Raw genomic sequence first — 16,463 nt, forward strand, 5'->3', positions numbered from 1 at the left:
TTTACAGGGACTCTGATAATGTAGGGCTTCCTCTTTTACTACTAAGATCCTATAACTAGCTAGGATTAATGACTGCCAACATGACTCCCAGAAGTCTTAAAAATGCAGTTAACTTTGCAATTAGGAGTTCTAGAAGCCATTTGTAAAACAAAAGCTTAGATTCTGGATAGCATAGCACATATAAACCTGCAATATCTGCAAACTCACTCTGAAGATCTATTTTTCCTTCTTTTGAAGATACTAAAATATCTTAGCTCCAGTTAACTTATCTGTTGAAATGGATATTTTTGGTATATATTAGAAATTAGCCATTTCTAGTTCAATTTATCCTTAATAAAATTCAAAATGATATACAAGTCATAACAGAACTTTTTTTGTATGAATATTAGTCTTAATGTTCAAGTCATAAGTTAAATTCATTTAGTTAGAGGAAAAAGATTGCCTACATGAGACATGGTCTGTCTTTTTTAAAGACTTTTTTAAGAGAAGAATAACCTCCTTTTTCATTTATATAATGAAGCTGAAAGCAATGCAGAAATTAAGTTCGGACACTCACCATTTGCCATATTTGCATTATGTTGTCCTCAGATACAGAGCAGATTACCCAGGGTTCGTTAGGGTTCCAACTAAAATCTGAAATCTTTGCAGTGTGTCCTCCATGAATAAACTGTTAATAAGATCAAATTTAATGACCCAAGACCTCTCTAGACAATCATCAAAGTAGTGAAATATTTTAATTTACTATTCTCATTAGCAAACAAAGTAAAACTAAGGTATAACTATGTACAGTAGAACCTCAGAGTTACAAACACCTAGGGAACAGAGGTTGTTCGTTCGTAACTCAGAAATGTTCGAAACTCTGAACAAAGTGTTATGGTTATTCTTTCAAAAGTTTACAACCGAACAATGACTTAATACAGCTTTGAAACTTGACTATGCAGTAGAAAAATGCTGCTCTCTCTTTTTTAGTAGTTTAAGCTTAGGCAAATACAGGACAGTACTGTGTTTTTCTCCCCCCACATCTCTGCTGCTGCCTAATTCCAAATGAGGTGTGTGGAGCTGACTAGTCAGTTCTTAACTCTGGCGTTCTACTGTAAGTGGAGCTCTGAGGTGCAGTTTTAAAGTAGCTGCCTTAACACGTACGCCACAAACAACATGTAAATGCCGCCCACACACAAACATTTCAGATTAGGACTGTTGAGGAGAAGGCAGGAAACACCATTTAAAAAAGCATTCTTGCTACCTGTGTTACTTGGCACAGCAGCCTCCTGCCTTTTCAAAAAGCTCTATATTAGGTTATTTTACCCAGAAGCAAGATGAAGAGTTATTACTGGATGTGGAAGTCAACCAAGAGCAACTGTTTTCCCACATAGTTGTGCACAAGATATACTGGTTGCTTGTAAATCATTTGATGGAGAGCCTAACATGAACTAAAGAAGCTATTTCAGATTATTTCTTTTCCTCCTGTAAAGTTGGTATTAGCAACACAGCAACTTAATGCTGCTATAAATGGCTAAGAACCCTAAATGACTACCTAATCTAGGAAACATTAAACACTATACTTTGTTTCAATGATAACTTGAGGTAGTAGGTTAGTTTTGGTTTATACATAGTTAAAAGTATAACCTACAGCTGTGTTTTCTACACTTTACCTGACCTTGGATATAGGCAACATTGCAGACCTACTGCAGCAATGGCACTCTGCGCAGCACTCATACAAAGGAGCATTAAGAACCACTGCCTTAAAACTCACTTAGCAGTTGAGAGCCACAATCAAGTACCGAGAGATAGTGGGGCGTTGAAGAATTTGCCCGAAGTAAATTCCTGGATTAGACAGATTATTGGTCTGGTCTGCTATTGCAGTTCTTTAGTCTAAGAATAAAGATATAAATTCTTATGAGGCATCAGCAGGTCTCCAAGCTAAAGACAGCAAATACGTACCAAAAGTTCAGGAGGCCCATCTTCTGCATCCTCTGCAGATTGCTCTTCTCCAATTTTACTGTAAAGAAAACAATGCTGTTTAAAGGAAGTATAATTAAACCCTTAAAATCTTGAAGTAGTTACAACATCAATATAGTTATCTCATTTAAGTGGGCAAGAAGTCAATTTGGGAATTAAGGTAAAAAAAAAAGTAATAGCTAATGGAGGACTATGCCCTTCTCTTATCGGGGCACTTGCGCTGAGAAAATATCTTTGTTTTCAATTCCTACTCTTGCTGCTTATTCTTCACCCGAAGTTTTAATCCTCAAACATGGGTCATCACCACTGGTTGCTGAAAAAATCAGATTCTGCAGATTAGATCAATAAAGGACCCTTGGGGAAGAGATCACTTATTACTAAAAAGACCGGAGGGGGGGGGGGGGGGGAGACATGCAGAGTTGTTCAGAAGTGGGTTTTTTTTAAAACTTAACTGGCAAAGATCAATAAAAAGACAGCATAGTATTCCTACACTGAAGTTTGCTAGTTTTTAAACAGAAAATAGCTTATGCCTAAATTGTAGACTTATTTATTTTTAAGTACAAATGCAAAGCCTACTGCATATATTGGATGTTTGTCTTCTACCTCCACATAGGTTTTAAATAAAGGAACAGAATCACTCTTTACCTTAGATCCCATACATTTAGCCGACGATCAGTCCCACTTGAAGCAAGAATTGTTTCATTATGAGGAGACCAGTGAACCTGTAAGAAGAGAACATCTCTCGAAAATAGGAGTATAATGTTCATGTCTTTGTATGTATTCTGAACTAGTAACTTTAGATGTGACCAACATTGCCAATTTTAACTATCAATGCTTGAACTGCTACAGCCATAACTGATCAACATTTTTAATAAAAAGGACAAGTTTAGAGAAGATAGACTCAAAAATATATAGACTACTTCTCACTTCATGTACCCCAACATCAAGGCTTTCCTCCAATTCAGAGGATCTTAAGTTTCCTCATGGAAGAAATCCAACCACAAGAAATATACCATTAAAACTGCTATACTACCATAAAGTGTCAGTATTATTTAGTTCCATTTTCTACAATGGTCAAGTGTGTCTGCAAATCATTTTTAAACTTGCCTAATCATACATAAAATGAAAGTCATTGAATAAAGTCACACAGCTTTAAGGGAATATTTGGAATTAGAGTTGCCTTCTGTTTGTGAATTTTTTTTTTTGGAAATACATATTTTAGGAACATGAATCTGGGTCAAGCTAAGTCTTATACTCCTGACTTTGATCATACATATTTTAGGAGATTTTTTGACTCAAACAAAAAAGACAGCTTCCCTGTGCATATCTTTTCAGTTGCACATGAAAGCAATCTTCTGGATCTAACTGGCTGATTAGTTACCAGATGGTTTTGGAGAGTTGATTGTCATCTATAAAGCCATAAATGGCTTGTGATCCGCTAATGTTAAGGACCATCTCTCCCCACATGCCATGGTGCAGAGTGCTCAAAGCTGGAGAACCCTCTGAGAGGAAACTGGTGCCCAGGAGTTCTTTGAGAGGGGTCCTCAACTTCAGAATCTATTCTTTACCCATCTGAAATAGCCCAAATCTGTTATCTTTCAGGGCACATTGAAGGATTTTGGGGAGGCACAGATACATAGACAAGAATTGTTTTAAATTATTCTGAGAAAAGCTGTTGGGCTTTTATACTTGCCCTATTAATTTTATTTTAACCATAGTGAGAGAGCATCTAAGCATTTCCCATAAAATGCCAGTTTGTGTGCTGCTGTTAAAGCAGCAAGTTAGAAAGCTGGCAGACTCATGAATATACTTTGGGGGAGAAGAGGGAAAAAAAAAAGTCTACTCACATTACCTATGTTGCTTAAACTAAGGCTTAATGGTGGCATTAGTTCAGCTATTAGTTCTTGCAACAGATCTCAGTGATCAGATATATTTCAACTGGTCACAATATCAGAATTCCAAACCAAACCAAATTCCCACCTGATCCGGAGCTCTCAGCAATATGCACAACCTTATTCTAAAACCTTCAAGTTATTCATTTGTCTTCTGCCCACCTGAAAGATTTCATCCTTATGAGACTCAAAAGAATGAAGTTTTAATTTAAGGTTTCGTAGATCCCACAAAGCCACAGTCTGTGAGGGAAAGGGGAAAAAATAAATAAGGTACCTTTACTCCAAAAGCCTCTGAAGTTACTCAATTTTAAATTAATACATTTTAGTTACCCGTTTCACTTGTTTTATTGACATTTGTGACTAGTGTCTAAGCACACTTTTAGGAGCATATATGTTCAATTTGTATAGCATGTTAAAAATATATGTAAGTAAAACACCTTGTCAGCAGAACCAGTTGCTAGAATGAACTCGCTGTAGGGATTGAAGGACAGGCAGTTGACCTCAGCTGTATGGGCATCTACAGAATGACTTGGCTTGGATGTAGTATTGGACCTCGTGTCCCAACTTTTTTGGATGAAGGGGTGGGAAAAAGGAAGAACACAAAAAAAAAAAGCCAGTCAAAGGTGGTAGAAGGGAGAACCAATTCTCACACACTAAACCCTATTCAGCACTTGAAACAGCCCAGTCTGAAGACTTGTCTAAATGAACAGTTCGCATCCAGCAAGCTAGTGTGTGTGGATCTACAGCACACTAGTATGCCGCGCACTAACTTTTCATCTAAACAGGCTATAAGTGGAATGAACACTGGTCACAAAGTTAGCACTCATTTCATAGTACATAAAAACTGTACACATTAAATATCTGTATAAAGTTAACACACATTACTTTGGGACTAAAACATTCCTTCCAGGCTGAAAAGCGTGGTATACAAGTTTCAACATTTAAAAAAAAAGGGGGGGGGGGGGTAAGGGTTTGAGAGTCATTTGTCATTCCATACTAGTACAATATCATCTGTTTTAGAACATACTAATCAGTTAGAAGATTTATAGCAGCCAGGTATTTCACCTTTTGGCAAAAGCAAAGCATTCACTGTACAACCTCAAGAGTTTTCCCTTTTATCAAGGGGAATGATTAGTCTGTCAAGTAATTTGTTAGAGCAAACAGATGTGACTGGATTCCTCACATCTCTGAAAAAGTTTACAGCACTAGATTAATATTTAGTCAGTCCACCTGACCTGATGGTATTTACAGCTTGCTTTTAAATAGAATTATCAGGTCAATCAAGGGGAAGGATGATCCAGGGGTTAGGGCACCAGCATAAAACTTGGTGAGGCCTAGGTTCAATTTTCTGCTCCACTGCAGACTCCATTTGTGACCTTAGTCAAGTCACTTAGCCGCTCTGTGCCCCTTCTACTGTAATTCCTGGGTGTTGTGAGGATAAATATGTAAGGTTGAGGCACACAGCCTCAGCTAAACAAAAGGACTTGAGGAGGGAGCAGCAGTGACAGCCTTCCTTATAACTTTTAGCTCCGTTGGTTAGGGTACTCACCTGGAATATGGGAGACCCAGGTTAAATTCCTCCTTCCGCATGATTTTCGAGAACGGATTTGAGCAGGGTTTCCCAATTCTCAGTCAAGTGCCCTACCACTGGACTACAGAGTCATCCTCACTGTCTCTATATTACAAACATTCATTGGGCTAAAATGGAACAGCTTCAACAGGCGAGACTGAGAAACACTCTCCTCTACCTCTCAGTATATGCCATAACCAAGTGGCTGTTTTGTGCTCAGATCAAACACCTGCCAGATGCAGCCCACAGGATAGAGAGGGAGGGCAACACTGATCTTCACCTGGTTTGAGAATTGCAGCGGGGCTTCAGTGTCCAGATGCCTACCTAAGGCAGCAATGCACATATTTGGAGGTAGAAACTTAGGTGCTAAGGAACTTTTTACAGCAGAAATTTAGGCATCTAGTGATTTTAGACACCCACAAGATTAGGTGCAGCTGAGCAGGGGTTCTGTGGATCACAGCAACATGGCTTTGGACCTACAATGATGGGACCATAAAAGTACCCAAAATATGTAGGTCACTAGAGAAACTGTAGAATCAGGATTCCCGTTCACCATTTGTTTAACCATAGATCTATATTTACAATGTAGTCTTAGTAAGAAAGGCAACATTGAACAGTAAAACAAATAGAAGGAAAGGCACATTTAGGATTATTCCTATCCAGATTCCTAGAAATACAAGTAATGCTGTAAAATCTAGGTGATTTACCTTCATGTTAATGCAACAGCAGGCTAGAGTATTTTAGGATTGCAGGCCACCTCATAGCCTGAATAGATATTTTTTTAAAATTAGGCAGTGTGCAGTGCTTGTCTAGACTGTTGCATTGACAAGCAGGGAATTATAAGTTCCAGAGAACTGCTCAGTTTCTCCCCACCCCCAACTCTCCTCCCAAACTTACATCATAAGCTTCTGATCATCAGCAACTGATCCAAATAAAGATTCATGAAGCAGATGCCATGCCACATCTTCTACTACTGCAGAATGTCCAGTAAAGATTGCTTTAGCATCAACAACTTTGCCTTCTTTTGGTCCTGCACTTATATCCCACAGACAAACAGTCTGCAGACAAAAGTCACATTTTAATACAATGTAATTTATTGTTCAGACTTGCTTTCCTTGGTGTAAATCTTTCAGTATATGGATAGTAATCTAGTTGTATTCCAATTATGTTGTCTGACATCAGAATACAAGTTCAATATTCACAGGTTTTAGAACTGTTAACATAGTTATGCCACACTGCTGGCATTCATGTGTTTTCTGTAACTTGAGACCATCATTCTTGTCTTTTAAAAAGCCTCATTTAATAAAGTTATGCCCTTACACATCACCATCATAACTGCCTATAAAAAGAAAGCTTACTAAAGCCAAAGGGAGTTAATGATATTCCTACTGGGGTCTCTGCCCAGACTTTATTAGAATGTAGTTTTTGTAGTCCACCAAATACCAAAGCTGGGTTTGCTGGGGAAGGAAGGACAGGGAAAGAAAGGGAGACTAAAAGAAAAGATTTCCACAGATGCTGCTGCAACCCAAGACATTAACCTCATCTCACAGGTTTGTGTCTTTAGTGCAAATATAACATCCATTCAGCAATTTCTCTAGGAGACAGGGGAGGAGAAGAGAGAGACTGTATCGTGCCATTCAATAACAAACCCTTTGGCTATTTACTCCTGACAAAATTCAGCACCTCCATATGGTCTGCATATTTCTGTGCCCTCCATGCAGAAAAATACAAAAAAAAATCTGTGAGGGGACACGTGCCTCTTCCCCGGCAGTCCAGGCTGAGCATCTGTTCCAGCGTGCCTGGACCAGCCTCTGAGACACAAATCACTGCATGGGGAGGGGGGCCGGGCATGCATGCCTTTGTGGGAGACGATCACAATCAGGTGGCAGGGTTGGGCGTTCATGCATGCCAACAAGAGAGAGACTGGCATGGAGGGGTAGGGCTTTTTATTATGCACAAGGCAGGCTCCGTTCCCAAGGCAGAAATGCAGCAGCCTGCCTGCCTAGAAAAAGGCCAAGATTCTGTATGAGGGTGATCCTAAAGTTTTAGAGCACCCAGTAGTAGTAGAGAGGGCTGTATTTTCCAGTTCATGGTGTTCCAGTTAAATAAAACAGACGTGGCCTCTAGTGATAGTGTTAAAACCACTATTGTTCCTTCATCAGAAGATCGTACAGCTAAGCAAATGTGATCGTATACTGCTCTTAAATGTAGTAATTTAAGGATTTAAAACATAACAATTTTTGAAAATAAAGACCTTTAAGTTAAAAAAAAGCAACCATTGTTAATGTTGCTGTTGATGGTTAAATTGATCTCATTCTCTGAGGCAGAAATGTAGCAGCAGCAGCAGCCTGCCTGCCCAGTAACAGCCTGGTTGTTTCCCTCCCCCTGCGGCCCCCCTTGCCCTGATTAGCCCCTCCCCTCATGCACCCATGCCCCCCCCGTGCGCTTGCCCGTTTCACTGCACACACACCCCCAATGCAGTTATATCGCCCATTCCCCTAGTGCAGCTAGAGGAGCCGGATTCCCATCCCGAGTCGGTGACCGAACCCGCACAAGTCCTTGATAGCTCCCCCGCCTCTTACATCTAGCCATCCCCTTCCGGCGCCCTCCTCCCCTGCCTGCAGCCTAGCAGGGAGGAGTGGTCGACCTGTTCCCCTTTCCCCTCCTGCTTCCGGTGTTTGGTCGTCATCCCCTGCTCTCATAATGGTGGGGGACACAGCGGGCGAGACCCCTTGGGCAGATCCCGCCGCCCCTCCCCCAAACGTAAAAAAAACACAAAACCATTGTTAATGTTCCTATCGTTAGTTAACTGTTCCCATTCTCAGTCAATTCCCCCAGGAGCTTAAAACCTGTAAAAGTTTTAAGGCCCCTACATTGCCAGAATGATGTAAAGTCTTATAAATGACAGTAAAGGAATCAGCTAGGAAGATCTATGTGCTTTCTCACTTTTTTCCCTGTGCCGAAGTGGCACAATGAGATTAGATTACAGCTCAGGATTTATTTTACTTACCCATTAAAAAAAAAAAAAAAAAAAAGACTTTGGGGGCAAATAAAACATTCACCCAGCAGTCAATCAGGACAATCAGAACCAAGCGCTTCCCAAAGTACCCAGCCAGGTCCAGGACAATGATTAGCAAAAACGGTATGACTTTCATGTGTGAAAGTCAGAGCAATTTAAAATGACATTCTACTTTTTTTTTTTTTTGGCTGTTTGGTGTTCTGTAATGTAATTTAGCTGGAATGCAGGGTATTAGTTACATTGTTTGCAACTTTCATGTGTTTAGGAAATGCTGAATAGTTAGTGACTTCATTCTGTAGTTTAAATAAATTACAGAAACAATTGAAACTGGTGTAATTATTTGCCATTATTTTGACAAATAAAATATGCAGAATTTTTAATTTTTTTTTTGCGCAGAATACCCCCAGGAGTAGCTATTATGGGATAGGCATTAACTAGCTATAGAGGTGTCCCAACCTCCTTCTGTTAAGGATAATGTGTCATGGTAAGTGGGCTTTCAGGGTATAAAGGATAGAAACATGAACATCTAGAATTAAAAATATGAAGGCATTTTGGTGTACACTGGACAGAGAAGACCAGTGGAAGAGATTTTATGGGGAAAAATACTATTAGACCATGTGAATCAGCAACTCTTCCTTTTGTTTTGTATTAACAAAGGGGGAAGTTAGTTTCTTACATGATCATCAGATGCACTGAGAAGGTGTCCACTCAAATTGGAATTCCATGATAAACCATAGCCTTCTTTTTGATGTCCTCTTAGCCTAAGGTCAGGATTACATTCTCCACTTGGGTCTGAAAAAGAACCAAACCATTGTTTAGCTCTTAGAGCTCCTTTAAACAAGAAGAATATGATGGATTGTAATTGATGGAATTTTTATTTTTGCATTGCAAAATAAAATACAATTCCAAATTGTCTGCATATGCTTACTACAAGGAGAAGCAGGATTTGCTTTTCAATTTCGTGTTCAAAGTAGGTTACAAGACACTTGATGATAGCTAAAGATAGTCACAGAGGGTCCTACTCTATCACCTCAAATCTGAAATACCTAGGCAAACTTCCTGAGCTTAATTACCCCAAGCATATTCTAACTAATCCAAATTGTTTTTAACTAGCATGGGAGTTAGGGCACCTTCAGACACTTAGTGCTTTAGCATCAAAATACAATAAACCGGACTACTGTCAGACTCATGTCTACATCTAGACTACATTTATAATATTAGAGAAGTTATTGTATCAAATTTAAGCAGGTTGACCCACCTGGTTTAGATGGATGTTTGGTGTAATCAAAAACCAGCACATCAGAGGAAGGAGTTTTTGTAGCGATGATGCAGGGGTTCTGGGGCATGTAGCGAGCACGATTTACTTCACCTTCATGGTTAATTTTAATTTCAGTTTCAATTTTACCAGTTACAGATCCAAAGCCGCCAAATTCTAGATTTTTTTTTTTTAATACATATAAAAAGTGTTTTTGGTTAAAATCATGTCAACTATTTCAAGTGTGTTAAGCCAGTGTTCTCAGGCTTTTCATAATCGCAAGTTGTTTAATGTAGTAATACAAGTCACATGGAAGATTAATTACACTATACCCCTTTAATATAAAATCTTAAAAGTTATCTTATCTTGAAAGCAGTGAAGTATTCTTAATCTGAACAGGTCATTACAATAAGTAGTGACCAGCCGTAACACCTTCCGAGGGGTAAATCTCTTGCTTAAGCTAGTCTACCAGGTAGCTTAAGTATCACAAATGAAAGACCTAATAAAGTCAATATTTATGTCAAATAGGAGACTTTTGCAGGAGGTTCTCTAATACTGACTTAACATGAATTGTTATCAGCTTTCAGATTTTTTTAAAAAGGGTCAGAGTAAAATATATTAAGGCTCTAGAACTACACTATATACCGTCGCACACATACCCCTGGGGGTAAGCAGAGGTCTTCCAGAGGGTACATCAACTCATCTAGATATTTGCCTAGTTTTATAACATGCTACATAAAAAGCACTGACATAAAAAGTCAGCACAAACTAAAATTTCATGCAGACATTGACTTGCGAATACAGCTCTATATACTACAGACTGAAATGTAAGTACAATATTTATATTCCAATTGATTTACTTTATAAATTATATGGTGAAAATAAGCAATTTTTCAGTAATAGTGTGCTGTGACACTTTTGTATTTTTATGTCTGATTTTGTAAGCAAGTAGACTTTAAGTGCGGTGAAATACTCCTGAACAGGGTACAGTAGTCTGGAAAGGCTGAGAGACACTGTTATATACTATAAACAAGTTTAGTATACAAACAGACCCTTAAAAAATATTTTTAAAGTTAAAACCCAAGTTAGAACACAATTAAATAAGGTATGCACTGTTTAACACTGCTGCTAGAAGTACACAATCTAAAAATTCCCGCAATACTCACCTCCCTTCTCACTATCATAGTGAGAAGCATCAAACTGAGCATCATCATTAGGAATCTGGACCCTTGCAACAACCAAATGGTTCTGCTCATCAGAGGTATGTGTTCCCAACACTAGCCAATGAAGGGCATAATCCTTTCCTTCAGGCCTGTTCAATAAAACAGGCAGTCTTACAAAAAGCTGAACACAGTTGTATTGTACTTTTAAATATTTTGAGGCAAAGTTCTTCTGTATCATCCCAATTTCTATGGGAGACTACAGATTAATTGGGGAAAAACATTTTCCCTTGCCATATTAGGCATATCAGCATAAATGTTTACAAGTTGAACTCCAGGTGTTCTTGACATCAGTAAATTTAACAAGTACATCTTCAATAATACTGAAATCCCAGTCTTTTAGAGTGCTTGTCACTATCGCTTGAATAGTGTGAATAAGACTTCTATGTGCACATACATTAAATAGAGGCATACATCAGCACCTACTATGGTAAATCCATGTCAATGCAGGTAAAGGCATTTGACAAACAGATTTTCCAGTGTTGATACTCCTAGCAGTCAGCCACAGTGAAGCAAGAGGAGTAGCTCAGATATTGAAGACACGACTGACTGCTTAAACAGAGATTATTTCCCTCTCGCAAGCTGTTACTTTCACTATTATCCTAAAAGTCTATTCCAAACAGGGCGCACGGGGGTTTACGCAGGTCACCGGAGCGCAGGTAGGAGTCTCACCTCGTTACATCAGGCAGCCACTGCACAGTGAGGCTGGGCCACTCGAGGGCGTGGGTCATCACCAGGTCATACAGGAACGGGGTGTTCTTCTTCCAGATTTTGTACTCTTCGTTGATGACACGCTCCTCCACCGTGTCCTCGAACACTGCACGCGCGGGGACAGACAGACAGACAGAGGCGCGCTAGGCGGGCGGCTCCCAGGAGCCGGGGCGGGGGGGGAGGGGGAAACACCAGCGGCCTCACGTTTTATTTGTTCCTAAGCCGAAGCCCGCTCGCGACGAGACCCAGCGGCGGCTCCGCCCGGCGCCCGCGAGGCCACGCGCTCCCCTCCCCGCGCTGCGGGCCGCTCAGCCCCGCGGCACTGGGATCGCCCCGCCCCCAGAGACAGCCTGTCCCGAGAGACGCCCCCACCCCTCCTCGCCCTTGGAGAAGAAACCCGCCCACCCCCGACCCTCCAGCCCGAACAGGGACCGGCCGGGCCCCGCCGTCTCTTACTCTCTTTATTCGCCATTTTGTGCGTGGGGCTCCCTCCCGCGCTGCGCTCCCCTCCCCCCGGCGGAGCTGGCGCCGCCGTCTCCGCCGCGGATGAAGCGGCCGCTCGCGCGCCGGCCTTAGGGTTCCAGACGGCCTCGTTCTCTCTCCAAACCGTTGGCTTGGACTCCGAGAGACTCTCCAACCCGCGCCGCCGCCAGTGCGCATGCGCAGCGACCCGGCTGCGCTCCCGGGTCAGACCGCCACGACCCCGCGGCAGCGGCCAATGAACGGGGGCGGTGAGGCTGAGACGAGCAGCAGCGCGCGTGCGAGGCGGACCACAGCTCAACAAACCCGCCCACTGGCCATCACCTCTTCCTGGGCTCGCTCAGGCAGCAGGGCTGATAAGCGCATGCGCAGCAGGAGAGCGCCCAACAGCGAGGGCGGGGCAAAGGATGGGAGGGCCGACAGGGCCAGCAAGCCCCTCCCCCCGTCTGATGCTGCAAAACAAACCGCGCAGAGAGTTCGGGGGCCCCCCGCGCATTAGCAGTGACGTCAGCGCTCCTGGGGCCCCAGTGTAGCTCTGAGGCCAAGCGCCCGAGGCGGCTGCTACCCCCCCCCCGCAGCACCGACCCCCCACGTGCTCATGGGCCAGCGCCCCGCCCCCAACAGAGCGGGAGATTGGCGTAAAAATCATCAGTTTCCTTAACCAGAGTCGGGGGGGGGGGTATTTTGATTGACTCCCGGGTTTTCCAAGCTTCGGGTCTGGCCTTTAAAGGTTTTTATCCCCGGCCTGACAGAGAAACACCGAGCGCTAGGAGCCTGAAGTGCTCCTGTGCCGGGGGCGGGGCTCTCGGTGCAACACAGGTAGTGAGACGCGCTAGTTGTAAGCAGGGAGAGTTGGCAACGGTGTAGGTCAGCATTACAGGTCAGCCTGCCAGTACCAAAACTCAGGGTTGTTCAGACGAGGCCTGCCACAAGCAAAACCAGTTTGATTTGTATTACGGAGACACAAACTGAACATGCTCTAAAATGCATAGATGTGAGCTGCCTCATACATTTATCAGGAATTTTAACTTTGGCAAAAAAAACCCTCGTTTCTGCTACAAAGAAGCCACTATATAGATCTATATGGAGTACTGCTTACTCTGTTCAGTAGTATAGTTCAAATCATTCTGCAAGATAAGAAAAATCTAGGGTCCCGTTTTAATAATCAGCTACTCCATTTAGACAAAGCACCAGCAGGAATGTATACATCTGCAGTTCTCAAACACTACAATGTCTACAAGATCCAGGCACAGTTACAAAACAAATGGACTCACATACAACATTTTCCCCAGATATTAATTATACTAATTTTCTGTGATGGAATATATCCCTACATCCACACCATACACACTACTGTAATAATCTTTGTACAAAGTTTGTCTCCTAAGGTATTATTTGAAAACTCATAATTTGCTGGTTAGTATTTTTCTGATAAAATATGTGTGGTAACATTGCATGTGAAATTACAAGGTTCCTCTGTATGATATTATTAACACATGTTCCAAACCCCACAGCTCTGCCCAGGCAGAAATCAGATCTGTTCCAAACAAAGGAAGGAATTTGTGCTTGCCTTAATTTGCATTTAAGCAGTAAACAGAGTCATCAAGTAGGAGAGAAAACGAAGGAAGTTCAAACAGGTGAGAAAAAAACCAGCAGGTACTATCCTTCTACATAGACTCTTTGTCTCCTGGGTTTCAGTTGGAAATGTTTTTTTAAGAGGGGGACTGAAACTATAAATAGGAGGGACAAACACCCCCCCAAAGGATGCAAAGACTGAGGTGGGCAAGAAAATCCTCCCCTCTCCCTGTCCACCTCAGTCTTTGCACCTGAGAAGATAAAAGGACCAGCCATTGGACTCCTAGGGGAGGGGTCATAACCTGAGAGTTTGATCAGTAATCTGCTGGAGCATGCGGTGAGAAAGTTTGCTTTGCAACTAAGGGTTTTAAATATTAGTGTTTTATTTTTATTGTAACCATTTTTTACTTTTATGCTTTATTACTTGTACACACTTTAAATTATCTGTTTGTAGTTAATGAATTTGTTTTACTGTTTTATCTAATCCAGTATGTTTAAGTTGAAGTGTTTGGGCAACTATTTAAGGTCATAAACTGGCATATTATTCCCTTAAAGGAATAATGGATTTAATATATTTGTTCTGCCTAGGAGAGGGCTGGGTAGTACAAGACATTTCTGGGGGGAAGATCTGGGATGGGTGTGTGTGTTGGGGTCACCCTGCAGTATTACAAAGGCTGGTGAGAACCAAGGTACAGCTGGTAGGCTGCAGACACAGATACTCAAGGTGTGGCTTGTATGCTGGAAGGCTGTTTGAGTGGCCCAGGGTGGGAGCTAATACAGCAAGGCATTGTAAGACCACCACGGTTGCAGGGCAGGGGTGACACAGCCCCCCACTAGTCTGGATTGTGCCTCTGATATGTCAAATGTGCATACCAGTGGAATAAACTACCACCCCAAATACTGTTCAAGTCACTTAGAAGAACAGATGGAAAAACAACAAATTACAGTGTTATAGATCCCTGTGCAGAATTATCACATTAGTAAAATGCACAGATCTAAGGAGGACTTACCAAACACAGAATCGGCAACCATAAACTCAAAGTGGAAAAAAAACAAAAGTAATATAATAATATCTAACTCTTATATAGCACTTTTCAGCTGTAGATCTCAGTGTAAACACAGAGAGGAGGAACTATATAATCAATAAAAAGAACAGGAGTACTTGTGGCACCTTAGAGACTAACAAATTTATTTGACCATAAGCTTAGGCTCAAATAAATTTGTTAGTCTCTAAGGTGCCACAAGTACTCCTGTTCTTTCTGCAGATACAGACAAACACGGCTGCTACTCTGAAACCTATATAATCAATGACAGGATAAATTAAAACAAAAGGATACTTCCTACAGCAATGTCCGAAATGCAAGAAAGATATTCCCTCCAATTATCAGAAACACTACTAGATTTCCCATGTTAAATAGTCATGAGGAAAAGCTTGGAGAGAGGAAAAAGATAGCAGATAGAGCAACATGCTGTCTAGTAATCTCTCACTGAATGAGAAATGGATAGTAACAGTTATAGCATGCTAATAAACTGAGTTAATTAAATTGAGAAAATGTAGCAGGACTGGCAAAAAGAAGGGGAAGAGGTAAAGGGGGATGGGAGATGTAAAGGGAAGGACTGCAATCATGTGCAATTTAGGACTCTGGCCTGTAGGTGGTAACACTCTGGCACTGACGAGACAGCCCGAGCAGCACATAAGAGGCTCAAAGAAGAAAGGAAAATTCTCCTCTCAATTACTTGTGAAAGATGCACAGTATGAAGGGGAATAACTTCTCTCTTTTTCATCCCACTTCCCACTATATCCAGTGCTCATGTGGGCTGTGCTCCAATATAATGTTTGTAGAAAATGAAACATTTTGGCTTTGGGACTGAAGCAGACTCATGGGAGATCAAAATTCAGTTGGACAGTTCCTCTGCAGTTGAAACCACCTTTTGTTTGATAATAAATAATGCTTTGCATATATGCAGCAATCAGTACACTCAAAATTACTTTACAAAAATAAATATTAGACCCACTTTTCAAGTATGGAAACTGGTAAAAGGTTAGAGTGGTCACTGTTAAAAAGTTAATGTTTTCCAACAGAGGTATTGAAAATATCAGTTTTCCTGTACTGAAATAACTGTTGGAACTGTGTGTTAGAGTAATAAAGCTGTCACACAGGAATGTTAGTAAGCATCTGAACTTTATTCCTTAGCCCCAGTTACATGATATGCGTCAGGTTTACAAAAGTATAATATGCACCTGTCAGCACGGTCAGTAATATTCATTGACTCCTGTGGTTATTGTTGTATCTTAATTTAAAAAAATCAATGCAAATGAAACATAACACTAACCAAATAAGTTATAACCACCACAAGCTAATGTAGCCAGTAAATAAAATATACTATTACCCCTTTTGGCCCGAGCAGCTAGCTGATATTTGGGGCCTTGCTGGGTTGTTTCCATTAGGAGGAGAAATTGATTAAAAGAGTCAGAATTTCTTTGGTGCTATCTTGTTTATTTACAAACAGTGTTCAGGGAAACAGGATTTTGTACATTCATCAGCTTTAAACAGATCAGTAATTGATGGCATTCATTAACATAATAATGCAAACAAAGACATTTAAGATGGAGATGATGATAGACTAATGCAGTGTTTCCCAAACTTGGGACGCTGCTTGTGTAGGAAAAGCCCCTGGCGGGCCGGGCCGGTTTGTTTACCTGTCGCGTCCGCAGGTCTGGCCGATGGCGGCTCCCACTGGCCGCGGTTCGCTGCTCCAGGCCAATGGGAGCTGCTGGAAG

General features: G+C 41.4%; 1 protein-coding gene across 1 annotated transcript in view; it reads right to left on the reverse strand.

Annotated features, from left to right (window-relative positions):
* The window catches only part of LOC113406239 (histone-binding protein RBBP7), a 13,754-nt gene extending 1,538 nt beyond the window's left edge, over window positions 1-12,216 (reverse strand). Inside the window, exons 1-11 of the mRNA XM_026649753.1 lie at window positions 12,083-12,216; window positions 11,588-11,732; window positions 10,862-11,007; window positions 9,699-9,872; window positions 9,117-9,232; window positions 6,319-6,479; window positions 4,289-4,415; window positions 4,014-4,091; window positions 2,605-2,681; window positions 1,942-1,999; window positions 557-667 (exon numbers count right to left, since the gene is read on the reverse strand). Coding sequence (XP_026505538.1) covers window positions 557-667; window positions 1,942-1,999; window positions 2,605-2,681; window positions 4,014-4,091; window positions 4,289-4,415; window positions 6,319-6,479; window positions 9,117-9,232; window positions 9,699-9,872; window positions 10,862-11,007; window positions 11,588-11,732; window positions 12,083-12,098 — 1,209 coding nt within the window. The 5' untranslated portion in view covers window positions 12,099-12,216. The remainder of the gene's footprint in view (window positions 1-556; window positions 668-1,941; window positions 2,000-2,604; window positions 2,682-4,013; window positions 4,092-4,288; window positions 4,416-6,318; window positions 6,480-9,116; window positions 9,233-9,698; window positions 9,873-10,861; window positions 11,008-11,587; window positions 11,733-12,082) is intronic.
* Between the last annotated feature and the right edge of the window lie 4,247 nt (window positions 12,217-16,463).

Source organism: Terrapene carolina, unplaced genomic scaffold (assembly GCF_002925995.2).
Source record: "Terrapene carolina triunguis isolate 2854851 unplaced genomic scaffold, T_m_triunguis-2.0 Scaffold23, whole genome shotgun sequence".
In the NCBI taxonomy this organism is placed as follows: domain Eukaryota; kingdom Metazoa; phylum Chordata; order Testudines; family Emydidae; genus Terrapene; species Terrapene triunguis.